Here is a 26,456-nt window from a genome sequence, read left to right as displayed (position 1 = left end):
GCATTTTATTGCATGACATAAGTATTTGATCACCTACCAACCAGTAAGAATTCCGTCTCTAACAGACCTGTTAGTTTTTCTGTAAGAAGCCCTCCTGTTCTCCACTCATTACCTGTATTAACTGCACCTGTTTGAACTTGTTACCTGTATAAAAGACACCTGTCCACACACTCAATCAAACAGACTCCAACCGCTCCACAATGGCCAAGACCAGAGAGCTGTGTAAGGACATCAGAGATAAAATTGTAGACCTGCACAAGGCTGGGATGGCCTACAGGACAATAGGCAAGCAGCATGGTGAGAAGGCAACAACTGTTGGTGCAATTATTAGAAAATGGAAGTTCAAGATGACGGTCAATCTCCCTTGGTCTGGGGCTCCATGCAAGATCTCACCTCATGGGGCATCAATGATCATGAGGAAGGTGAGGGATCAGCCCAGATGAATGGCAGGACCTGGTCAATGACCTGAAGAGAGCTGGGACCACAGCCTCAAAGAAAACCATTAGTAACCAACTACGCCGTCATGGATTAAAATCCTGCAGCGCACTCAAGGTCCCCCTGCTCAAGCCAGCGCATGTCCAGGCCCATCTGAAGTTTGCCAGTGACCATCTGGATGATCCAGAGGAGGAATGGGAGAAGGTCATGTGGTCTAATGAGACAAAAGTAGAGCTTTTTGGTCTAAACTCCACTCGCCATGTTTGGAGGAAGGAGAAGGATGAGTACAACCCCAAGAACACCATCCCAACCGTGAAGCATGGAGGTGGAAAAATCATTCTTTGGGGATGCTTTTCTGCAAAGGGGACAGGATGACTGCACCGTATTGAGGGGAGGATGGATGGGGCCATGTATCGCGAGATCTTGGCCAACAACCTCCTTCCCTCAGTAAGAGTATTGAAGATGGGTCGTGGCTGGGTCAACAACGACCCGAAGCACAGTACTGAAAAGAAGGGTTTATAATACGTGAATTTGTGTTTTTGGTTGTTCTCGTGAATCATTAGTGAATTGATAAATTCCAAATGTTGGAACTGTGTTTTTTCTTTTTTCCCTCTGATCCAGTCCCTCAAAAAAAATGTATTCATTCCTTACATTTACATTTGTTTAGACAAATCTGTTGTCCAATCCCTGCGTAAGGCAGTACACCCTTATTGCTCCCTTATTGTGTTCTCAGTCCATTATTGATTGTATTCCTGTTTAGTGGATTTGTCTGGCAAAACATGACACCTTGCATTCTTGCACACAGATGATGTGAAATAGGGTCTTGGCTACAACGGATTGTGACCTTGGAACTATAAGGTTTTAATTGCTCAGCTGTTCTACAATATTGACCATCAAAGTTTTGACATGCCAGAACTGTTTATAGTAAATACTTATCTAATAACCCGTTATTGTCCTCACCAAAAGGGTACCTAAAGTGCACACTATGAAAATCCTGAGATATATGTAGATTTTTTTGCAGTTCAATCTGATTTAAATAAAAAAGGTAGAAACGTTAATTATAATATAATAAATAAATATATTAATATATGGTGTATATTTGTGCTATTTTTCATTCAATATATTTTTTAAATCAGATACATTTCACAAGTAAAGGACCACTTAAAAAGCAACTTTATGTGAATAACACTTTATTCAAATTCTTTTAGATAGACTATCTTTCTGGTCCCAACATAAAATCAGAAAAAAGTGAATTAAATCAGATGGAATTATCTCTTCAGAATGACAATAAAACCACATTTTCCCCATTTGTCTTGTAATTAATATTCTGTGTGTTTTCAGTAACTTAACATAACAGAGCTAAAAAACCCACGTTCAGTATTCAGGGAAAAATAGCAATTAAGTTGAAGTTACTGTAACCTTGAAAAATGGACGCTTCAAGTTCCTTTTCGACTAAGCTCAGAGTATTTTTTTATCTTGTCAGTACTGACACTAGAGTATAGACACATGCAAACGTAATGTCTGTTTCTTCTTGTTGAACGTAGCAGAGGCAGATTCCTCATTTACAGCCTCAGGCAACACCAGGTGTAGATGGTACAAATCCAGCACTTCTAGTAATACATCATCCTACAGAGAAAACGCACACTATTAGACCCACAAGACCACATAAAGGATAAACATCACAAACATCCATCAGTCAAAGGTCTTTATTCAAAGCATAGGGAAAGGTAAATGCAAGTAGGTTTTGTTCCTAACCTGGGAAATGCTGAGATGGCATTCTGCAATGGACTGAACCTTTGGTAAATCCACAGACAGCTCTAGGCTCCGAGAGTGGCCACTGGCATCAGAGTTGACAATAAGCTGGTGCTGCGGTCTTTGGGGCTGGGATGTAACAGTGCTGGAGATCACCTGGATCAGGTTCTTCTTGCTTTGCTCCACTGGCCCAGAGGTATGCTTGTCAGGTGTAGAGAAAGTCACAGGTGTGCTGTCATCACTGTCTTCTTTATGCAGCGAGGCGATCTGCTGCAGGAGGGAAGCTGGGGTCTGGGAGACTTAAATGAATACATGGCAAATCATCAGCTAATGTTGTTGACTCGTCATATTCAGCACTAAGTACACAACATACAACTGAGAGAAAAACATTTCAAAGATTCATCTCAAATAGACAATTGCAATGGAGTGTGACTTAATACTTTGGCCGATCGGCTGGTCAATCAGAGGTTAACTCAATTCAATATTTTTAAGTGTCCACATCATCCAGTCGTCAGAATAGGCCCAAATAATTCCAACACAGCAAAGCCGTTTTTCTAACATACCCTATTTATAAAAACTAAAACATATTTGAAGTAATTAATACTGTAGACATTTTACAGACTAGTTCATAGACTAGTTACATAGAGGCCTTACCTGTGTTGGTGGTAGGGTATTGCTGTTTCAGAGATGCCAGACGACGATGCATGTCCTCCAGGCTGCCCTTCAGCTTCCAGCTGCTGACGGTGTACCGATGGGACAGACACACACCATGCTGCTGCTGGATGAAGCGCATGGCTAACAAGTGGATCTGGTCTTTCTCCATCCTGTCTCTCTGTGCCTGCTGCAGTAGCGCAGGGCTAAAAGCCACATCCACTACACTGTAACTGTCTGTACACGTGTGGACCGGGAAGATGTTTTGAGTTGTGGGTGATGGGATGAAAATGCTTTATAATAAAGCACATTCAGTAAGCCTATGTATAATCACATGTGCGTAGTGCCATGTACAGTCCAGCATATTTGCGTAAACATTTTCACACATGGAAAAACATATTTAGCAAGATAAGTAACAAAAAAAAACGTTTGTATTTTTACTTTTGTAAGTTTGCTTCTAAGTATGGATTAGTCTTCTTGTTAAAGCAGTAAGCTGTCCAAATGGTACAGTTCCTATAAAACACCCACTTGAACTTTATCACATTTTGTCATGTCAGTGCCTCCAAGTTTCTTGCATTTAAATTTGAATGTTTTCCCCACTTATCTACACCACATACTCCACTGTTGAAAGATTCAGCAGTTATTTTAAAGATATATTTTCTGGCATTTTCTACTTTATTGGACAGGAAAGTGGTGAAAGAATGAGGAGAGAGTTTGTTGTGGAAAGAGCACTGAGCCAGAACTGTTGCTGCAGTAGCACATGTGCACAAGAGTAAGCTGATTAGACCACTGCACCACCCCAGGCCTCAGCAACTTAGGTAGGTTTCTTCAGTGGGGTGGTGAATTAAAAAGCAAATGCTCAACCATGAGCACCAAGGAGGAAAGACAAATTGGGGGACGAGTATGAATAGATTTCAAAGGCTTTGAAAACCCCTAAAGTAGTGGAAGGTGCATGGCACCACCAATGCCCTGTCTGACTGACTGTCACTCCAAAGTGGATGAGTTATCAGAGAGGCTACCAACAGCAACTTTCAGAGCTAGAGGCTTTTAAGACCAAGGCTGGTGAAAGTATGTATATGACAACTACCCCTAGCAAATCTGCCCTGTAAGGTAGGGTGAAGGAAGACATTAGTCAAGAAAGCCCAACATGAATCCTGTTTGAAGTATGCCAAAAAACATTCAGGATATGAAAGTATAAATGTCATTTTTGGCCTAAAGGGAAAGTATTACTTTAACTATTAATTCAAAGGCTGGAGATATTTCCATATAAATAATGTATATACATTATATATATATATATATATATATATATATATATATATATATATATATATATATATATATATATATATATATATATATATATATATATATATATAATGTACATACATTTTATTTCACACTAAGAAAATGTATAACAATCCCATTAAAACTAGTATTTTACTTGGATAAGTGGGGGAGGGGGAATCCTAATTCATTATTATTTATTAATAGTATGTAAGTAATTATAATCCAAGAAATTGAGTGTCAGACATGACAAAATGTAAAGACATTTGAGACAGGAATGGCATCCATAGTAGTTTTAACATGTCTGTAGCAAATTGAGTTACAAAACCATGACGCATTAGTAAATATCTACACTCAATGTCTTATTTGTCATGTCTTATTTTATATAATAGGGAAATCCCTATGTTAATTTTTTCTTTTATCATTTACACCTCAAAGGCATTTCTATTAAAATATAATTTTATAAAATGTTAATTGAGAAAACCCTAACTATAACACAAAATATATGATTTGCAATTTTATTATGAACAATGCAGCTCCGGAAAAATTAAGAGACCACAGCACCTTTTACTTTCCTTTCCAAAAAAGTAAAAAAGGAAGGTTTTGAGTGAGGAACAGAAGGGTTAAAATTAACAGACCACTGCATATTGAACGCTTCTGTTCCTCACTCAAAACTTTCCATTTCAACTGCAGTGGTCTCTTAATTTTTTCCGGAGCTGTATTTGTTTGCACATAATCTAGAGCAGCAATATTCTGAGAGTCCAAGAGTACCAAACCATTTCTGCTTTTCATCGTCTCCTACCTATGATTAACTCCAGGGCTTTTACATTATAGGATATAACAGAAATTGAGCTTTAGTAGACAGTAATTGGTTAATTCACTTGTTTGTCCAGCAAACTATTGGGAGAATACTGTTAGTAATACAGGTTTGTGTCCTGCTTCTGCATAACAACAGTGGTTCCTAGTACCTCCTCCTTCATTAGTGTCTGTTTCCAGTCGCCCTCCTAAAACAGGGACAGGCTTGTTCTCATTCACAGGAGCAGGGACGCAGTTCCAGCCACACACATTGATGTACAGCAACCCTTTCTTTGGCTCCTAACACAAAATATACAGCATTGTTCAAACTCTATTATTGAGCATTACTGAGTCATAAAGCCACTGCAAATAAATCATATTATGAACCATTATTCTCCTTTAACAACAAGCTTGTATGGCATTTCTATCTAGGCCAGGCAGTGTTGCAAGTGTGAGTGCTTTGAATATATTAACTGTAGCTAGCTATTGTGGATGTAGCTGTGGCAGCAAGACATTTTGTGGTACCAGTAGATCGGTGCATATGCAGCAGTCTGGCTGAGGTGGTGAAAAATAATCAGCTCCCTGCTTCATCTGTTTCTTCATGAACATCTGGTAGCTTTGAGGGTCATTCTGAGACAGGTCGTCCAACATGGACCAGAACTGGTTGACCGGCTGCAAAATGTCCTTTGCAGCAATGTTAACTTGACACCCCAGGGAAGACATAACTCTGAAAAATATGTATTTTACCTAAGCCTGTGGGATTTAATTCAGAGGAATTTAGCCCCCTCATCAGGTACTCCCAGTCTAAGAAGATGATTAAATACGAGCTAGCACATAGCTAGAATCAGACCATAATTTGCATCAAATTATGCAATGGCTAGGATATTGAAACTGGCCAACGTTAATTTATTATTACCGCTGGAGAGAGATTCCTAAGGAATCCAGGCCGGGATAGGCAGAGTTAAATTAGATAACTAACGTAAATACAGCGTGAAAGTAGGGTCCCACGTTACAACATCAATGTCTTCCTTTAATACAGTGTACATATTTGTTAAGAACGATGTTAATTAAATAGAAAATAGGAGCTTGTTATCAATTTAACACAAACCACATGGAAATATACTCACAGTAAATCTGTTCGCTTCGAGTTCTAGTGAACCTTGTTCTAACGTTACTGTACTGCTAAATGTTGTCAAAACGTTACTATGGAAACGAAACAAGATGGTACATGCCTACCCTCTACTGACAGAAGAGAGGCGTTAATTTGTATTTCTGAACGAAATTTATTTAGAGCACCCTATATAAAGGACATGTTAAGGAATTAAGAATAATTTTGTTCCAATACAAGACAAATGTATGATATAAATACGTCCAAACTCATGGTCTAAAGATACAATTCATGACAACATGTATAGTATAAAAGGATTCCTACCGTTAAATAATGTTTGCATTCATGCAATAAATGGCAGATAATGGCAGTTATACGGAGGTAACATCACAGTACAGTACAGGAGGAAGAATGTCAGTAGCATGTTGTGCTAATCTTGTGTTTTTGTCCTACACAAGTTTCCCTGATCATCCTGTCTTCGTCGTCTTCCGCCTCAGTAGCTCTGCAGATGGAGACATTTTTTTTCTTCTCAAAAGTCAACAAATTTGAAATATAGTACTACGCCATGGCAAGAACTCCACACCAGATGTGGTATATCTAAATCAATGCATATCCCTAAGCAATGGGAGAGTTAGTCGAAAATTACCTCAATCATGTGATAGATCCAACCAAGAAACTCAGCCACCTTGGTGTATACTCCAGGGTGGTTGGGTTCAGCACAGCCTGTTCCCCAGCTAACCACACCTACCAGTCTCCACACGTTCTCATCCTGACACACCAGAGGACCTCCACTATCTCCCTGGGGAGAGAAGATGCACACACTGTCAATTCCCTTTTACCATATTGGTTATTAAAATGGGTTAGGGTCACTGCGACTTATTTCGACAGTTAAAAACACATTTTATTTTCAGCAACAACATGGGAGAAAACACAGGGACTGAACAACAGATTTGTCACCTTGTCAGTTCGGGATTCAGTCAAGAAACACAGTGGTCAGATTTTCCAACTTCTAGGCTACACTTTGGCACTTTGGGGATACCCTTGAATGCTGAGTTCCACTGATGTTTGATTGAAGGACATTAGATAGTGCTGGTGTGCCCTCTCACACCTCTAATGAGTGTCATGGAGTTGTATTGTAGTATGGGCATTGATACTCTAATAAAAAATCTAGCTCTCACAAGAACCAATTTTGCTACTATATGAAAATAACTTGTATGTTTATAAACTGACCTGACAGGCATCCACTTTCCCCTCAGTGTATCCAGCACAGAGCATGCGAGGGGTGATCTCTCCATTATACATACAGGAACTGTTGCATTTCTTGGTGCTTATTAGTGGAACTGGTGCTTCTTTTAGGGTATCAGGGATGAGAACTATCAAAGAAGGTTACAAATTACAAATGTAAATATACAACCTAAGTTGAGTGACATTTGATCATTTGCTTGACCGCATACCATCCTCAGGTTGAGTGTAGCCCCAGCCAGAGATCCAGCACTGTGTTCCTCCTGGAAGATCATGGTCATACTGAGGCAAACAGATAGGCCTTATGGTGTCTGAAAAGGAAAATAATATATGAGAGTTTATTAAATAAACTAATTTAATTCAAATCAGAACGTGATTTCAAACTGATTACTATAATAACATAGCTGTGTGTTCGAGTCAGTCAACGAAATATGGTGCATATTAAGTGAGGCAATTAAGTTCCCTGTCACCTGAGAAATTTAGCGCAGTCCGTAGTTTCATCAGAGCAATGTCATTGTCGTGGCTCCTGTGATTGTAGTTCTTGTTGTAGATGATCTTTTCCACTGCATAGCCTGTGTATTGAGACATTTTTGCAGAACTGCGTGTGACAATACCAGCATAGACCACCCAACTGGACACCTGAGGTAGCCTATAGCTGGAATGTGAAGACATGACAAAAACGATATCTGACAGATTGTTCTTTGTCTCTGTTTCTAAATGTTATTATGAAGTGTAATTAATTTTGAGCAATAGCAAGTGAAATGACCTCTGACTTATTACCCATGGAGTCATTGTGGGTCTTACTTGTGTACACAGTGGGCTGCAGTGACCACCCATTGGCTGGTGATGATGGTGCCCCCACAGGTGTGTCGGTTGCTGTAGTAGAGGCTGACTTGCCAGGGCCACCTCCCCAAAGTAGCTTCAACTCCCCCGATAATTCTGGGCAATTTAGCTCGTGTCCCACATTCTACACAGAAAAAATAAACAAAAATTACGATATTTTAACCCAGATCGCTTTACATACTGCACATGTTTATGTGGTTGTCTGCAATCTAAATTTTCAATTTGCAATCATGGATGGGTTTAAGTTTGAGAAGTGTCTTTTGCAAATCTTGATAAGGCATTCTACTTAGGTCAATAAATATTTTCTGGCAAACAGGCATCAGAGGAGAACACATTCCCTGACCAACAACAATAACTGAGTTTCCAGTGTGCCGGACTTACCACAAGGAGTCGCTAGAGCACGATAAGACGAGTCAGCCCTGTCCCCTTGTGCAATGTCAGTATGCAATAACCAAGGTTTTAACACCTGGCAGCAATGGACTGCTGTACTGCAAGGTAGTGACTAGACCACAGGTCCATTTGAGGCCATACATTGTTTTTAAAGTAACTTTCTAAGGTATAGTCTCTACCACAAATTAAGACATTTGTATATGTGAGAGATGCCAAATTTACATTGATTGGTAATCCTTTTTTGTGTTAGCGTTGTTAGTACCAAAACACAGTAACTTACCAAAACATTTCAAAGCTATAACCTTCCCTGTAACGCAACTCCCCCTAAATAAAAACAAATAACTCAATTAGAAACTATTAACCTGTTTTAGCCACATCCATTTTTTCCTGAACCATTAGGTCATGGATTTGATCCTAAAAAACAACTGCCATACCTTAACTGCCATATCTTTTCCAGGCTGTTCTTTTGTTCAGAGGTAATTTGAATAAAACCATCTGTGTAGTTTGGCCCAATGTCCGTTAAGTTCACTCCCTTGTGCTTGGTCAGTCTGGGGAGAAAGTAAATCATTGTTACATCTTTTATAAAAACATATTACATGTGAGATGGATTAATAAAAGCTATATATGATCCATGGGGCATAAAACAAAACCATACACTATGTTTTAAGAGAGCATTACACAATCTATAATGAATTGAAATAACTCATTCTTATGGTAGTTAAATTACTTAAAGAGTCTTTAGTTGACTAACCTTAGATATCCCAGCTGGCGGCAGACTAGGTTCCCCAGGGAAGAGTTCCATCTCTCATAGCACACTGGCAGCCAGGTGGGAACCTTCTCCAGCTGGATCTCCAGGAGAGAGTTCTCTGCGCTAATTCTGTAAAACACTGAACCTGATTGATTGAAAATCCCTCCAGAGACAAAGTAGATCAGTAATGAGCTGCTGTGAGAAGGGAATTGTTAAGCAGCTTATATCTGATAATTATGCAAATGCTTTCAAAACAGATAACTGTTTCATGTTTTGTTGTAGGTCGATAGACATGGTCCAGCACTCCACACCTCTTGTTGTTAAATAATTTAATAAATACATGATTGGTTAGAAGCATGTTTATTATAAGCTCAGGATAATCATAAATGTTTTTTCTAAAAAGGCTTACTGTACCTTATCAAATAGTTTCCTATACAAAGTAAGAATCAAAACGAAAAGGGGAAAAAATAAGGAGATTCAGTATACAACCGTAGGGCAATCAGCTGTTATAGAATTCAACTCACAATCCTTTTGCAGATGATTGCAATACTGATTGCAATACAATAATTAAATGTTAAATCACCCTATATGCCATTTTGTTGAACAAACTCTCAATCTTATTTTAGCTAGTTGCCTTTCAATAATATGTTAAATCATCCTCTATTCAATTGTTTTAAGCAAATGTACAAGATGATAGTATATTTCCTATCGGAATGAGTATATCTAACATTTAGAACTTTAATTAATAAGCTAAAAGAAAAGGTATTGAAACAAACAATTCAGCAAATACAACAGCACTAGAGCATGTAAAAATAATTTGCATGGTTTCAAGTGGTTTTAAGCAAATATACGTTATTATTTTATTCAACACACTTGTTAATATCTCATGTCAAGCTGTATTTGTTGATTTAATGTGCAGCTGTAAGGCAACAAGCTGCAGATTGAGTTTGCACATTTGGCATATAACAGACTTACAGGGTTGCCATCAAGCAAACAAAAATGTTTAAAATGTTTTATTCAACATCCTTTTTTCAAATTGATCTCAATATCAGATAGCAACATCTGTGAAAAACATACCACACACTATTTCACATTTTTGGCCATCTGAAATTCACCTAAAACAATGAATAATGCTGATTAAGCAAAGGTTAAAATTAAAAAGCTTTATTGCAGTGTACCATATACTTAACAGAGTGCACAACTTTTGGCCTTAGCCATGTTCAGCACTTGTTCTCATTTCATATTTTTAAAATTATATATTTTTATTGACATTTAGCAATGCTCTTATTCAGATTAACTTACAGTAGTGAGTGCATACAGTTATTTACTAAATACGTATTCACTAAATTGGAATAAGGTGCTGTTTGGGGATGTAGCCAACGAGACAGACAAGATCTGTAGTGAGTGAGGCACTGACCTTTCCTGGGGTCTGCCACAGTGATGTCCTCAGTTACATTACAGAAGGACGTCTCCTTGGTGTCCTCTAGGCCCACTGGGCTCTGGGACGAGGTAGGTCGCAACAACAACCTCACTGTAGGAGGGACAATAGAACCATGCAGAGTGAATTATAGTCTCTGTGGGTGTGAAACCCATCTCAAGCCATTTGAAGGTTTGAGACCATCACTTTGGATTTATGATTTTATCAGAATCCCCTTAAGCTACTGACAAAGGCACTACACTTCCTGGTGTTTGCACAAAGCATAGAATTTTACAAAATACTGTGCAAAACAGGAATAATCAACAACATTTAAAATGAGACCATAGCATAAAAAATTGTGGTCTTTGGTGTTTTCCATTGCATTCACATTGGGTATGCGATTCAACCTTGAACCAACAGGTTTTACTAAAGGTTTAATTAAAGTTACAAGGAGAAACCTCCAGCATTGAAGATTAGGGGTGTGCGATGCCACAAATGTTGGGTTCGTTCCGATACCAAGTAACACAGGGCCAGAATCACCAATATTGATACCAATGCCGAAACTTTTTATTGTTAAAAGTGGCTTATGTACTTTCTTGCAGTGTAGAGCTCCTTGTAATATCGGATCGTACCAATATCGGTCGTTCCAACTCTTTCCGTTGTGAGTCTTTGCTGCCCTGTACTATTGCTTCATTTTCTTTATTTTATCAGGGATCTTTTTGTTAGATCAGATAAAAACCATTACGTGAAGCCTAAAGCAAACGATAAACATCGCCATTCGAAAAGAATAACATGCCGCGTTTTCACACCACCTCACGCGTCATTCCGCAAACTCCGCCCTGAGAAAGAAGTCCTAAAGACCGGTGCTTGGCACATGAGAGCGGGGCAACTCGGCCATTGCCTAGTGGCCGACTGGACCGTGTCAGTGGAAACAGAAAAACGTTTTGGGTAAAACATCAGTGGGAACGCGGCACAAGTATGTCGATTTCATTTGTCTCCGGTAAGAAAAATTTATTGATTTGTAGTGTTTAATACCATAACTGTAATTACTATTAGGAACTCAACAATCTAAAGTAAAGGGGTTGTAATAAAGCCCATGTTATGTAACCCGCTTTCAAGGTTTTATTGCGTTGGGTTTTCATGAAAAATTGGGATTGATAGAGGGTTGAAAGTCTAAAAACCATGCTAGCTAGCCAATAATTGGTAGTCTATGTAGGTTGCTACTTGACACACAATATGCTCAGCGAGAATGATTCTCTCAATTTTATAAAAAGCAGCATGCAACATCTGTGGAGAATCAATGCGGTCTGAGTAGGCCTAATTGCTTAGCGGTACAAAAGGTTCTGCAAGCTTTCTGCTTCGACGCCTTTGGTGTGATCGAGGCGTTACACATAGCCTACAAGACACAAGTGCCCCCGGCCCACACCAAATGAGTGGCCCTCTTACAGTCACTTGACCGGACCTAATACAAGTTTATATCGGAGAGACAGACTGATGTGACTGATAACATGGTAACTTTATTTGCGGTTGACTTGTCCTGAGTGCTTCATAGGTAGGCTATATGATATATATAAATATCACTGAAGATTATGGGTTCGTGTCGTGATTGCTCGACTCTATTGTTTACCTGGCTCTAGTTTATGAATGCTGCCTAACAACGCCTTAGTAAATTTGTGTAGTGCTCCGTTCCATTTACCTCGGAAGTCGGAACTGGGAATGACGTCACATCCGAGTTAACCCAAGTTGATCGCATTCCAAAAGTCCAAGTCGGAAACCAAACTGGACGCCCCCATTAAAGCCTTTGTTGTGCTTGCCCTTTTGGAATATATACAATGTTTTTTTTTATTGTATTTCATTGTGTAGATTTTTTTTTAACCACTTTAATCGGCCATTCCATAACCGGTAACCTAACCTGTAACCTGGACAGGCGAGTGCACTTCAGAATATTGTAAGGTAACTATAAACGTAATTTCCCCATATAATTTATAACATTAGTCTGCTAAATGGCATAGGGTTCTGCCATCTTCGATTACGAACTTGGGGCTAGTGGGGTTGCTCCGACTTTCCTACTTGCGGGGGCATTCCAGGTGAAACTTCAGACATGGAACTCTGGAAATTCCGACCTCTGAGTACAAATAGAACACGCCATAATGTTCAAGCTTGTGAAGGTGTGTTAGTTCAATGGATGCGTGGAAATTGAAATAGGCTCTCCTTGCGTCCCGCAACTTAATCTCCCTCCAAAAACCCATTAAACCAAAAGGCCAGCCGTGGCTCCCTTAAGTCGGACCCTCTTCACCAACAGTCCCGAGACATTGTGTTGCGAGAATCCATAACACCTTGCTTGTAGATTGGTAAATTGTCATTATTTGTTTTTGCTTATCTAAGCTAAGTATTTAGCCTAATGTCGCCAGCCGCGTTTTCACCGAAGCATATTCTAATAGTGGAATTAACAAACAACGTAGGCTACTCAGCATGAATTACAGATATACCCTGATTAATGGAGATAAACATCCCTAGCAACCTTGAGTACTTCATGCCATTTCCTATTCAAGTAGCCTATTTTATGCATTTGGTTGAATTTGGGCATCATTTATTTGGTTGTGGGTAACCATCCATCAGGAAAGCTAATGTTTACAGGCCCCCACCCGAACCCCATTCTAACCACATTTCAGCCTAAACATCAAAGTCCAATACTTTGAAAAGTTTTCATGTGAGACAGTGTTGTAACAGACGCCTGCCCATCCTGCAGCTATCCAGATAAGAAGGGCTTTATGCGTTTTATACAGTAGCCTAACGTTGCAGTTGTTGTACTTGGTACCTTAATCAAGAGAACAATATAATATGGTAGAACTACTGTATGGGAACAGCAGCATTCTATTTAGATTTACATGGGCTACATATAGAGGCTGAGAGTTATTGTGGTAAGTTATCAATTGACATTTAAGGGCTGTGACAACTTGCATTTTTAAATTCCAAATCAAGCAATGTCCATAGTTTACAATAAAACACTCTTTTCAACACAATGCACTGATGTTGCCCTTAATCTGCTTTAGCACCCCTTGATGTTGGGGCAAGTGTCTAATTCAGATGTTTTTATTAAATACAAATCTATAAACAGACAGAAAATTATTCATAATGTTACATGCTTAAAGTAAACATGAAGACAGAGATAGAAAAGGTTATGAAAAAAAGGAATATACCTGTCGTCCCAAAGACTGAACAAGACCATTTCTTCCCCATATGCCCTACCCTGCTCACCTCAACCATTTTGAAAGATTCCCTGGAAGGAGGACAAAATAATGGAAATACCCCTTGAAAAAGGACTGCTACTTTGAAGTAACTAAACCACTAAACCATGAGAATAGCAGCTGTAGATGTCACAGTAGGTTGATTGCCAATTTGCAGTGGTTTAGGCAATAGGCTAATTGGCTTTGGGTGGAATCTTCGGTCATTGTGCCAGCATCCTTCAGGTCCCACTTTGGATAGATTTCCTGGATGGGTAGGAGTTTGGCTCCAGTGCTGTACTGGGACACTTTTATTGCTCACTGTAGGGCCTTACAGTCGTGTGCTGAGCAGTTTCCATTCCGAGCCGGAATGCTGGTCAGGATATGAAGCAGTGGTAAAATGTAATAGTTCTTCTGTAGTAGCTGTTGAGAATAAATCATTGGTTGTGCCCTCTTGGCAACATTGGTGGTTTTGAAAGTGCATGAGAATCCCACGGCTATTTGAAAAAGAAGAAACTTGAAACTGCTCCCTCTCTGTAATGTTGCTCGATTGATGTGGGTTGGGGTGTGCCTGCTTCCTGAAGTCAACAATTATCATCTTAGTTTTTTCTGGCATTTAGGTAGAGGTTGTTGTCCTGGTACCCCAATGCCTGTTTGCTAACCTCCTACCTGCAGGATGATTTCTCGTTGTTGATTCGCCTGCCTATAACCCATAACCAGTGCCATTGTTCAGTTTGATGATGGAGTTGGTGTCGTGCAGAGCCACACTGTAGGGGGTGAACTGAAGTAAATTATCCAGATTGTCCACCCCAAAGCGAGCAGACTTTGTTGAGCTAATGTGGGAGGGAGATATTGTTTGAACCATGATAGCGTGTCAGACTTGAGTTGTCAAGCACTGATTATAGTGTGAGTCTGTATTTTCTTTCCGCATCCTTCATAGACCTGAGAGCAAATACCTTCTAGACTTGTGTTGCTCGCCAGCGGATTGTTTGTCCACGTTCTGCGTAACACTGATCGCTAACGTGTGAGCTTACATCAGGATTCTGATTTCATAATTTCATCCAAAGCTTCTGGTTGGTGGAAGTCAGAATTATGAATCTGGCAAAAACGTCCTTAACACATTTTCAAATGAAGTCTTTGCTGGTATTATTTTCATAATGGTGGGTGAATATTTGAACATGTTCTAATCTGTGTTGTCAAAGCAGTCTTGAAGCATTAAGTCAGCTTCTCCTGAGTCCTGACCAGCTTCTCACAGTCTGTTTTGTTGTTGGTTCCTTTTGAGCTTTTGTCTGTAGGCGGGAAGAAGGAACAGGGAGACATGATCTCATTTGCCAAAGCGATGGCAAGGGTCAGCTTTGTATGTGCCACATATGTTTGTGTAAAATATGTTTACATACAGTACATACACATACACCTAAATTACACCCACCTTTCAGGTGCCTAAGATTTTTGTACAGTATTGTATACAAGAATTGTATGCACAGTATATATACATAAACGATCATAAATATACACACACAAGTATATTTGCATATACCTATATACCCACGTCATCTCGCACGCATAGCCTAAGATCTTCGGAAACATATAAACACACAAACATGTTGCCAAAGTGTATGTCTGTGCATGGAAAATCACGTCTTACCAAAAGCATAAATTCACACACCCACTGCTAACATTGCCCTGTAAAATTGGATCGCCATTGCCTGTTTTGGGCACAAAAAGTCCTCTACCTTGTACTCCACATTCAGACATGCAGGATGGATCAGAGCGAACATGACATTCTGCTGCCAGAAGAAGGACTTGGCCTCTTTACATTTGGCCCCGTCTCCATCTACAGCTGGGACAGTGTAATCACTGTAAAAATCCATAAGTTTAACTAGGAAGAGCTAGATTTCACATCCATGTCAGAACGGGCCAAACCAACATTATGGGTGCAATCAATTATAGGGGACAAACACTGACTCAATCCCAACTACTTCAGAGAGAAAAGTCCATGAATCTGACTGGGTCAGTGCCGTCTGTGCCCTCTTGATTCGTGTAAACCTCAAATTGGAGAGTACTCCCTCTTACACTCTAGCTCCCTGGTGGTGCTGTTCAGAATCAGTGACTTGTTTGGAATTCAGAGTCTGTCCAGACGATCGAGGGAAGCTTGGCAGGGTGCTTTCATTTTCAGAGAGTGAAGCCTCTGCATATTTTGATGTAAGCTTTCCAAAGAAAATAGTTTTGACTTGACTGGGCTGTATTAAAATAGTCAAAATTAGTAGCATACTTAATCAGTTATAGCTCTAATTGTAAATCATGAAATGCAATATTCTGCAATTTACTAATACTTTTCTCTTTTATCCACCAGGTCAAGGAATCTGCTTTTGTGCAAAAACTCTAAACATTACTACAAAGAGAATGTCTTACCTAGAAACCATACTCCGACTGCTAAGCCTCCGAGAAGTCCTACTGCACACACAGCTACCAGTAGTCTCACCAGTCTATGGGCTGACACTAAAGAGCAGAGGCTGAATTAAACATTGAGAAGAGATCAACTCACTGAATGTACTGATGTACAGTGTCATTATGCCTGGGTTGAAATGTGTATATTAGAGTTGATATCTGGTGCAGAAAATTCAGAAATCTTTTTTTTATGGTCTGATATTTGAAATACTTCCTTTGCATATTTATGTATTTATGAAAGACACTGTCAGTCATTTGAGCATTTTTAATAATTATTGGATGAGAGTGTTCTTCCAAATTCAATTTAAATTCTGTTTAAATATTTATTAACTAATTTCATATACTGTTTGAAATGAGTGGATTTACGATAACATCCCAGTATTCAACTACTGTTTTTTTTATTACAAAATATCTGCTTATTTGGTAGCAATTATATTATATTTAATTTGCATGCATACAAAATAACTATACATGATACATTTTTTTATTCATTAATATATCAATCATTTATTAATCATTACTTTCACATTTGTACCTTTCAGTTACCAAAAAGCGCATTCTACCGAGGATGTTTTAGAAAATATATTGAACAAATATTGCAAAATAGTCACACTCAGGTAACAGTGTGATGTGACACTAGACTATGCTCAGTCAAAATTAAAATGACTTTTGCAGTCAATCTCAGTCTAATCTCATGTATTAACCCAATTTAAATATTGCTTCATTTGGTAAACTGTGTGATTTAAAGAAAATGTTTTGTTTCCATTGCTGTTTTGAAATTGTTTGGGATTACGAAGTCTCCACCTTTGTAGAAGTAAACTCTCAGCCAAACTCCTCCACTTACTTAGGACCATTTAGGACGTAAGTCCTAAATAATGTCGCATTTAATGATTAGTAATATAAGGACATTTATAAGGACATTTATTAAACACATTGTAAACTGAGTGATGATTAACAGATCATGAGTACAGAATTTACAAATCCTTTGTAAATGCTTTATTGTATAGTTATTATGAATTCCTACCTAGTGCTTGTCTTCAAATGTTTGTGAAATAGATTTTTATTGTAAATAAAAAAAATTACTCAGGTCAGCCTATCAAATATATTATACAGCCTAGCAGTTGTGAAAGATTTCAATTGAATTCTTTGTAACCAGGATAGATAAAACATTGAGACAAGTTGGCATAGGCTCTAACTTAAGACAAGGAAGCACTAAAGCTTAATGTTGCTGTGTACTCTAATTAGAGAGCATGCCTTGTTTGTGCACAAATTGGATAATGAAGCCTACTAATGATAGCCTGTTGTTTCAGCCCTATTAGCCTGTGCAGCACCAGGGAATGCCTTACTGTGATTTGTAGAGTGGATTCCTCTTAGCCAGTCATGACAGCTCTGACTGTGAGCTTCTCGGGCCCCTCCCACTCCTGTCTTCTCTAGGTGGAAAGGATGACTGACAGCTACAGGGTTCTCAATCACCGATAACATGTCTCCATCAAGATTCTGCAACAGGTACAAATGATGCACATGGACATGATCATTTTTCAGAGACAGTTAAATATAAACTATATAACCCCCCCCCCGCCCCCCCCACCCATACCCACACACACAAACACACAAAAGCCTCCTTATTCATCCCCAGTATCAAACATATTTAATGAGAAATGCAGAACCCTGATGCCTGAAGAGGGTTTGTCCAGGTGTATGGAATTGAAATGGCAGGTGTGTAGAAGTGCATGTAGATGATTTTCCAGGTGTGTGAACTGAAGCACAATGTATCATTTACAGCCGAATCTAGGAACCCCAGCCAACGTGACATTCATGTGTAATGCGTAGTGATTCTTTTGTTGCTAAACTTGTGTGGAGTCTCCTGTTTTTTTCTTTATAGCAAACATTGGAAAAGGTTTTAAGTCAGAAAATGTCAGACCTTTTCCAAATGTTAATCAAGTTAAATAATAAGAGGAATTATCTGTGCTGTGGCATAGTGTGTTTACTGTATACCTATTGAAATATAAGTATAAACACACTATGAAATATATACAGTTTGCATACCCCTGGAGAATTAGTAAAATCTGTACCATTTGTAAAGAAAACATAATTGAGCAGGCACAACACGTCTTTTATTTCTTATGGGATTCACATTCAACTGCAGGTCATAACAGAATGAACAGAAGAAAAAATGAACTGACCCTTGTTCAAAAGTCTGCATACCCTTAGTTCTTAATACTATGTATTGCCCCCTTTAGCATCAATGCCAGTGTGTCTTTTGTAATAGTTGTCTATGAGGGCCTCAAATTATAGCAGATTGTATAGCTGCCCATTTTTCTTGGCAAAATGCCTCCAGGTCACGCAAAGTGTTTGGTCGTCTTGCATGAACTGCATGCTTGAGATCTCCCCAGAGTGGCTCAGTGATATTAAAGGCAGGAGACTGTGATGGCCACACCAAAACCTTCACCTTTTTCTGCTGTAACCACTGGAGGGTCAACTTGGTCTTGTGCTTAGGGTCGTTGTTGTGCTGGAAAGTCCAAGAGCGTCCCATGCACAGCTTACATTCAGAAGAATGCAAATTGTCTGCCAGTATTTTCTGACAACATGCTGCATTCATCTTGCCATCAATTTTCACAAGATTCCCTGTGCCTTTAGAGCTCACACACCCCCAAAACATTGGTGAGCCACCACCATGCTTCACAGTGGGGATGGTATTCTGTTCACTATAGGCCTTGTTGACCCCTATCCAAACATAGCGCTTATGATTGTGACCATAAAGCTCTATTTTGGTCTTGTTACTCCAAATTAGTGTGCCAGAAGCTGAGGTGTGTCAAGGTGTTGTCGGGCATGTTGTAACCAGGTTTCTTGTGGCATTGACGCCGTAAAGGCTTCTTTCTAGCAACTCGACCATGCAGCTCATTTTGTTCCAAGTATCGTCATATTGTGCTCCTTGAAACAACCATACTGTCTTTTTCCAGAGCGGCCTGTATTACTTTACAGCTTTGGCTAAAATCTTTCTTTGTCTACCTGACCTTTGCTTGGTATCAAGAGATCCCCAATTTTTTCACTTCTTAATAAGTGATTGAACAGTACTGACTGGCATTTGCAAGGCTTTGGATATCTTTTTATATCCTTTTCTATATTTATAAAGTTACAGAACTGTCTTTTGCCAGTTATTTTCTGCTCCCCATGGCTCAGTATCTAGCCTGCTCAGTGCATCCACGTGAGAGCTAACAAACCCATTGACTATTTATGCACAGACATTAATTGCAATTTAATAAGCCACAGGTGTGGGAAATAAACCTTTAATTGCCTTTTTAACCTGTGTGTGTCTGTCACAAGGCCAAACATTCAAGGGTATGAAAACTTTTGATCAGGGCCATTTGGGTGTTTTCTGTTATCGTTATGATTTAAAAAGGAGCCAAACAAGCATGTAATAATAAATGGCTTCATATTATATTTTCAAAATCAATGTCAACATTTCTGCCAGGGTATGTTACTGTATGAGCACAACTGTACATTGAAATATACCTACAGAAACAACACCAGTATAACAACCTAAACCTATAATGCATTCATACAGAGAATTTCTTACATGTATCTTGTTGCAGATAATATATTACATTATTAAGAAGTACACTGTTTGTGTTAAACAATGTTAAAAACCACAATGTTAAAAAAATAACCTAAAAGGGTGCTTTGGCTTTACTTGTAGGTCATGTTTTTTTGTTCTAGGTAGAACCGATTTTTGGCCCAAGGGAATAAGGTCCTCCTAGACTACATGGAGAGCCCCAAAAAGCTTTTTGGGAACCCTTGATAAACTTGATGAACATTATGATGTCTTTACATACATTAAGCTCCAAATGAACATCCATATTACTGTAGTTACAGTAATACAATTAGTGCAAGTAAACAGAGGCAGAATGAAAACAACATATTTTGTTGCTAGCGATGTTGACACTCAGTGAGTGAGTCAATAGACTGAGACCAAATGGTGTGAAGGGAGTGATATAACCAAGTTATACAGGGGATAATGAAAATAAAGTTAAAAGAGACAGACTCTAGAGAAATTTATGTTTTCTGTCTTACCATATTTCTTGTGTGTTCTGTTTTCCAGTAAAAAACGTGGATCCAGGCTCTTGAGCGTTCATCTAGGCCTGTGTTAGGTTAGGGACAGAGATTCGCTCTGCTCACAGCCGGTCAACCATTTGCACTTTAACAGAATGCAACTCTGGATTTTCCCTTCAAAAAGAGACAATGAGGTCAGCAGTGGTGCTCTGCTGCTGAATGAACCTGTTGTTTTGCCATGGAGGTCATTGGGGCCTATGAAGGCAGGCTCAAATAAAAAAATTTGTAGGGGGAGCATCTCCAGAGACAGAGAGTCACTGATAGGCCAGTTAGTGGCAGAGTTGCTTAGAAACACCTCTACCTGTGCCAACAGACTGTCTCCTTGGCAGACAAAACGTTGTTAGTTATAGCTTCACGAGCAAAGGTCATTATTACAGATTGTTGAAAAGCCTCATATCACGTCAATCCCAGTCAGACTAATTTTGAACCAAAAGGCATTCACCAGGCCGCTCAAGAACAAAATGATCACTGTTCTTGCAGGTGACAGGTAAGATATCCAATGTTAAGTATCACCTTTTCACATGAATACCCTTTAGAGTGTCACATTGACTCATCATCAACGGTTGTAAAAACGAGAACACACATTTGTGATTAATTATGTTTTGTTTTACCTTACTTTAGTTGTAAATGTAGTTCATGTCAAACAGGATATTTTCCAACTCACATTATTGTGTAGTGAGAAGTACAAGTTTCTTTTTATTGCCCAACTGATTCAAAACCCAGAATCACCTGTTTAAGTTCAGAACATCAAGGCATTTCTAAATTAGAAATATTTGATTTTGTCTGCCGGGTAGAATTCCAGTGAGCAGAAGGCACCTTTGATATTCAGTATCTCCAGTGGGCCTAGTATGGAATTAGTTCTGGAGAAAGCCAGGTGAAGAGGATACCTGCCAGGGAAAACATTCCATAAACTTGGACTGTGTTCAGGTAGAATCCCGAAAATGGCCTGGATCTCTTTGGCTCATCTGACCGCAATCACATGAAATTATGCAGAAGTCAAACTCACTCTAATGAGGCTGTCGGTCTTTAGAACTGTCTCTTTGTCAGTCTGAAATCTGTGACCTGAGATGGGTGTGACAATAATACTGTGTGCCAACTCACAAACTAGTAATGGACATTGGTATTTATAAGTATTATTGATTGCTTATATTCCGATTTGTTTTATTGAAGGACAACCAGAGAATGGTACAGAAATAAAGCTGCTTATACAGCTATGGAAAAAATTAAGAGAGCACTGCACCTTTTTCTTTCCTTTCCAAAAAAGTTGAAAAGGAAGGTTTTGAGTGAAGAACAGAAGTGTTCAATTTGCAGTGGTCTCTTAAATTTTATCCGGAGCTGTATGTTTTATTTTCAAATAAAAGTAATACTGATATAGAATAAGGGTTTCAAAAAAAGCTGTGCCTCCTTCCTCTCTGTAACCCCTCTAATTCAACCAGTCTGTATTAGGCAAAAATGCCCCAACATATTTTTTTTTAAGAATATACCAAATTCTGTGTTATTTGCCAATGCAATGACCTATAAGGTAAGGAACCTCAATCTGCTTCCCTCAGATTTTCCCTCAATCTGCTTCCCTCAACGTTTTTCCCCACATAATAAGACAATGAGAGATTCGTATTTGGGGCGTGGGTCCGAGGCAAAGGACAAAGCTATGAAGCAGTGTCTCCTTGGGAGCATGGCACTTGGCACTCATCGGAGTGGTGTCAGGGAATATGCTATGGAGCTTAGTCTTGGAGTGAACTGAGGAAGTGTCTAGAGTTTATTAACTATGTATGAAGGCCTTCTAAGATATCCTCCCAATCCACCAACTATTTCAGAGCCCAATTTCTCGTCCCATTTTGTTTTAAATAATTCAGTTGAGTGGAGGTTGACTAATTAAAAAGAAAATCTTCATCTAAGTTGTTTGATGTTGGGAATATTTTGAAAAGTGAATCAAGCGTATAGGGTCTGGAAATTTGGAATGCATGGAGGTGTTTCCATACATAGTTTCTAATCTGCAAGTATCTGAAGTCATTCCTAAGGGGGTTCTAGCTTTCCTTCAGTTGATCAAAGGGGGTGAAATCCCTTCCAGGTAGATCTATAACAGATTGATTTCAGCAAATTTCAACACAGACTGACATAATCTTTCTCTCATGAAGCTTGCTATCAAATTCCATGTGCTTTACAAGATAATGTCAAATATTTGTTTGGAGTCTTTAATTCTATTTGAATGAGTTGTCCCCCTCTGCTGGTGAACAGTTACTGACACTCATTTATCTTGTCATATCAATTTGGTCTATTTATCAAATTAGCACTGCAAAATGCAATACAATCATTAAATGAAACTCATCATTTGAATCATAATTGGGAAAGCTTGACGTATGGGAATTTAAATACATTTCACTCATATTGTTAGAAGTCCACTAAAACTTAATTAAATGGATATAACACATTTGGCACACAATTGCTAAACATCATGATTGTTATACCGCTCTATATATGATCTTTACACGAAAGTTTGAGATATATAATATAAGTATGTATTGATTTAATACAAGTATATATTGATTTAATAAACGTTGAGTAACCGTCTTTTCAAACAACAGTATTCACATAAAGAACAGATTATTACAAAGGTTCTTAGTTCCTCTCCCTGTTATTAGTGACTTTGTTTCACAGCAAAATGCCATCAGATAAATGCTGGTAATGTACTTTCTTTCTAGACCTGTTTGAGGGTATGCCATGTGTGGCGTGTCCTTTGGATATCTCCTGTCTGTTTCTTACTGCCATCTCTGCACTGTGCGTGACAGTTTGGACTTCATGGGTGTTATCAGAAGTCTTGAGATTGGATCCAATACCAATCTCCCTTTGTCGCTGGAACGACTGAAAGCTTTGTCCCCAAATTATCTCATCTTCAGTGTAGGAGGTTCTCATACGAAAGGCTCTGCCTGAAAAGGAGTATGTGTTGAGAGTCATGTTCTTAAAAAAAAGTATACATGAATTATACTGTATATAGTATTTACTGTCCAAACTAGGTATATTATGTTTTTGGACCCTTTCAACTCTACAAAAGTTTTGACAATAATTACAATATCAACCACTTTCCAACCAATATTATGAAAATCAAATGATTCTTCTCTCCACTTTCCATCCCCCTTCGCACCTCTCAGTACAAACCTGGCTCTGGGACGACCCCATCCACCATGACCACAATTTCAATGGGTTCCTGTTTTAAGGAGTCAGCGCTGATGCCACAGAGTGGACTGTGTTCATTAATGACATGCTCCACGGCCTGGGGCTCCGCTGTGAACAGCCTGGTCCCACCAACACCTGCGCCTGGCCCCATCCCTAATGTCAGCTCCCTCTGCTCCAACGGGATGAACTCTCCCTCTTTGGTGTGGTGCGATTTGATCAGCTTGACTCTTATCTCTGCCACCAGCATGTGAGTCTCTTTCAGAGTTCTGACATTGAACATCAGACACATCCTTTCATCTCTCTCCGCGACTACACAGTGCTGACTGAACTGCAGAAAGGGCAGCCTCGTCTCAGGCTTGGCTAGCTTGGCCAGGATGCAGCCCAGCATCAGGGCGTCCAACACTGATTCAATGATGCTCTGTGCCATGGTGAGAATCAACCCGTCCATGCAGTTGGCTGAGGCCCTTGTAGAGCCAAAGCCATTGAGGATTTTGCTATCCAATGAGACAGAGAGGGCGGAATGGAAACTGTCCAGTTTCTCAAAGCATGGCTGCCATTGTGGGTCTTGTATGTGTGCCATGTCGCCATGCAGCCAGGCATCCAAGAAGTAGAGCTCTGCAAAGGTTGTCCAGGTGATGAGGTAACAGAGGGTGAAGACAAAGAGGATCCAGCTGTACTTTAGATCCAACAGGCTGCTTATTAGGTCACACACAAAGTTACCTTTGTTCTTGGAGTTGGATAATGAGCGGCAACACATGCCATTCTTGGTGAAGGAGCGATGGCACTGTCGTCCATTTGAACTGGACTTCTTACGTCCTATGTCTCCAGTAGTCTTGGACGACAATGTGGACTTTTTCTGCGTTGTCTTCCCGTTAGTAGGTTTAGGGCCTTTTGTATGCCAGGAGCCATTGTCAAAACTGGAGCAGTTCCAAGCACTCCTGATCTGCCTTGCTTTGTGCTGTGATTGGATGGTCCTCTGACTGATGGGCAGTGTGCTCTCTCTGTTGTTGGAGCGAGGCTGTGCCATGCCTAGCTGTCTTGGAGAGGGATGCAGCCTTGGATGGCGGACAGGCATGGTGTCACACTGACCCCTTCTGTTGGTGCTGGAGATTTTCGTGGGTTCGGTTAAAGATACCTTAGTGTCAACCTGCAATCAAGAAAACAAGCCAGTAACAAAAAGATGTTCTTCTGGAATCAAACCTTGAAGATGATTACAATACCATTCAAATGTAAATTGATGTAATTTCGCTGACACACACATCCAGAGTGACATACAGTAGTGAATGCAGACATTTTCATACCGGCGACCCGTGGGAATCAAAGCAACAACCCTGACATTGCAATCACCATGCTCTTACAAAGTGACCTACAGGGGAAGCTACACAATAATGTAGCTACCACATTTTTGCAGTGAATTCTGAGAAGTTATACTGACCTGTTTCTGGTACGGACTATATGGATTATGTCGAAATGATGCTCTGGTTTTGACTTTCTTCCTGGGGTTTGGAGGAAGTCCATAGTTGCTATCGTCCCCATTGAGAACACAGCTGTTGGAGATCACTGTGGAAAGCATCTCTTAAATCACCTGAAACAGAGAATCCAGACTAGCACCTGTGCAGATTATTAATACTTTCCTTTCAATAAGCATTTTAAGTAATGTGCGCAGAGTAAGACTTCTATCCAGTTGATGTGTCCTTCTTTGTGTCTTATTGTAAAGACTGATGATGTTGAGGGTGTGGTTGGGCAGAGCAGAGAGGCTGCTCCAGTCATTCTCCAGTCCAGATGGTGTGTAATGTCGTTTGCTTTTGCTGCCCACCATGCTCTCACTAATTAAACAGCGGAGATTACATTAGCACCAGCTCTTAATCAATCTGCTCGTCTACAGAGCATGACCATGGATTTCAGGAGATTAGAGAGGAGATAATCATTTTTGCACATTTGTAACTAAATTTAGTCTACCTTTTATATTTTCTAAATGGCTTCAATACATTTGATGGATTTCATGCTCCTGAACTACATGGATATTAAATTATATTTCTATGTTAGCGCAGTTAAATAATGTTGTAGTACATTAGCAAAGTAGTCCATCACACATGGTGATAACAGTTGTTCTTTACTAAATCCAAGCCATTTTGTTTAGAACACTGCTCTGCTAATGTGCTATACAAACTTTATACAGCAGAGCACTGTTCCTAACAAAATCGGTTGGATGTAGTAAAGAAGTTCTTAATTTTATCACCTTTTGTGTGATGATTTCATGCTCCTAAACGACATCAGAATTGAAGGATATTTCTTGATCAGCATGGTTAACTGATATCATAGTGCTTTTGCAAAGCAATACTTGATAAATGGTGATATTAGTAGGTACTTCTTTAGTACATCCAAGCCATTTTGTTTTGAAATGTGCTCTGTAGAATATTGATTTTACAGTAAAGGAGCAGAGCAATTAATCACACAAATAAAAGTTGGAACTTTACTAGATTCTAGCAATGTATTTTTTACCACGCTGTGTTGGATACAATTATTGTATTTGCATATCCCCCTTCGGTATAATTGGACTAATTAACTGTCATATTAACTGAAAGTTTATTTTTATCTGACTGAATTGAACAGCAAAGTTAAAATGGGAAAGAAAAGCATTGCCATAATCTGTACCAACACCTCCCTAGCCCACCCCTAAACACAAAGAAAAAAGGTACTACCTTCTTGGAGGAATTCTCTCTTGTTATTGACCGGATCTTTTCGGTATTGCTGTTATTCTGCTGTTATAGTCATGGATGCAACAATGTGTGGTAAAGCAGAGGGGAAAAGGACCAGCAGGGACTTATCCTTCCC

General features: G+C 39.3%; 3 protein-coding genes across 4 annotated transcripts; all 3 read right to left on the bottom strand.

The window, feature by feature from the left end:
• Positions 1-1,658: 1,658 nt before the first annotated feature.
• pih1d2 (PIH1 domain containing 2) lies at positions 1,659-6,112 on the bottom strand. Of its 2 annotated transcripts, none has more exons than XM_010892207.3 (6): positions 6,048-6,112; positions 5,446-5,673; positions 5,094-5,220; positions 2,842-3,075; positions 2,191-2,486; positions 1,659-2,061 (listed from the first exon to the last, which is right to left on the bottom strand). In XM_010892207.3, the coding sequence occupies exons 2-6, from the start codon at positions 5,641-5,643 to the stop codon at positions 1,927-1,929; spliced, it is 990 nt and encodes a 329-aa protein (XP_010890509.2). In that variant the 5' UTR covers positions 5,644-5,673; positions 6,048-6,112; the 3' UTR covers positions 1,659-1,926. The 2 variants fall into 2 exon arrangements, with proteins under 2 accessions (XP_010890509.2, XP_010890508.2); XM_010892206.3 differs by having other exon boundaries at positions 5,446-5,647; positions 6,048-6,111.
• Positions 6,113-6,456: 344 nt separating this feature from the next.
• Positions 6,457-21,082, bottom strand: tmprss5 (transmembrane serine protease 5). The gene is made up of 13 exons (XM_020040980.3): positions 20,412-21,082; positions 17,687-17,837; positions 16,305-16,391; positions 10,669-10,782; positions 9,255-9,390; positions 8,938-9,051; positions 8,784-8,827; positions 8,075-8,237; positions 7,741-7,925; positions 7,483-7,581; positions 7,259-7,401; positions 6,675-6,827; positions 6,457-6,530 (listed from the first exon to the last, which is right to left on the bottom strand). The coding sequence occupies exons 1-13, from the start codon at positions 20,412-20,414 to the stop codon at positions 6,522-6,524; spliced, it is 1,401 nt and encodes a 466-aa protein (XP_019896539.1). The 5' UTR covers positions 20,415-21,082; the 3' UTR covers positions 6,457-6,521.
• Positions 21,083-21,861: 779 nt separating this feature from the next.
• On the bottom strand, positions 21,862-26,343 carry LOC105023219 (G protein-activated inward rectifier potassium channel 4-like). Its single transcript, XM_010892246.3, has 4 exons — positions 26,324-26,343; positions 25,057-25,206; positions 23,604-24,768; positions 21,862-23,374 (listed from the first exon to the last, which is right to left on the bottom strand). The coding sequence occupies exons 2-4, from the start codon at positions 25,192-25,194 to the stop codon at positions 23,100-23,102; spliced, it is 1,578 nt and encodes a 525-aa protein (XP_010890548.3). The 5' UTR covers positions 25,195-25,206; positions 26,324-26,343; the 3' UTR covers positions 21,862-23,099.
• Between the last annotated feature and the right edge of the window lie 113 nt (positions 26,344-26,456).

The sequence above is a fragment of the Esox lucius genome, chromosome 1 (assembly GCF_011004845.1).
Source record: "Esox lucius isolate fEsoLuc1 chromosome 1, fEsoLuc1.pri, whole genome shotgun sequence".
In the NCBI taxonomy this organism is placed as follows: Eukaryota; Metazoa; Chordata; class Actinopteri; order Esociformes; family Esocidae; genus Esox; species Esox lucius.
This window is presented reverse-complemented; position numbering and strand designations above follow the sequence as displayed.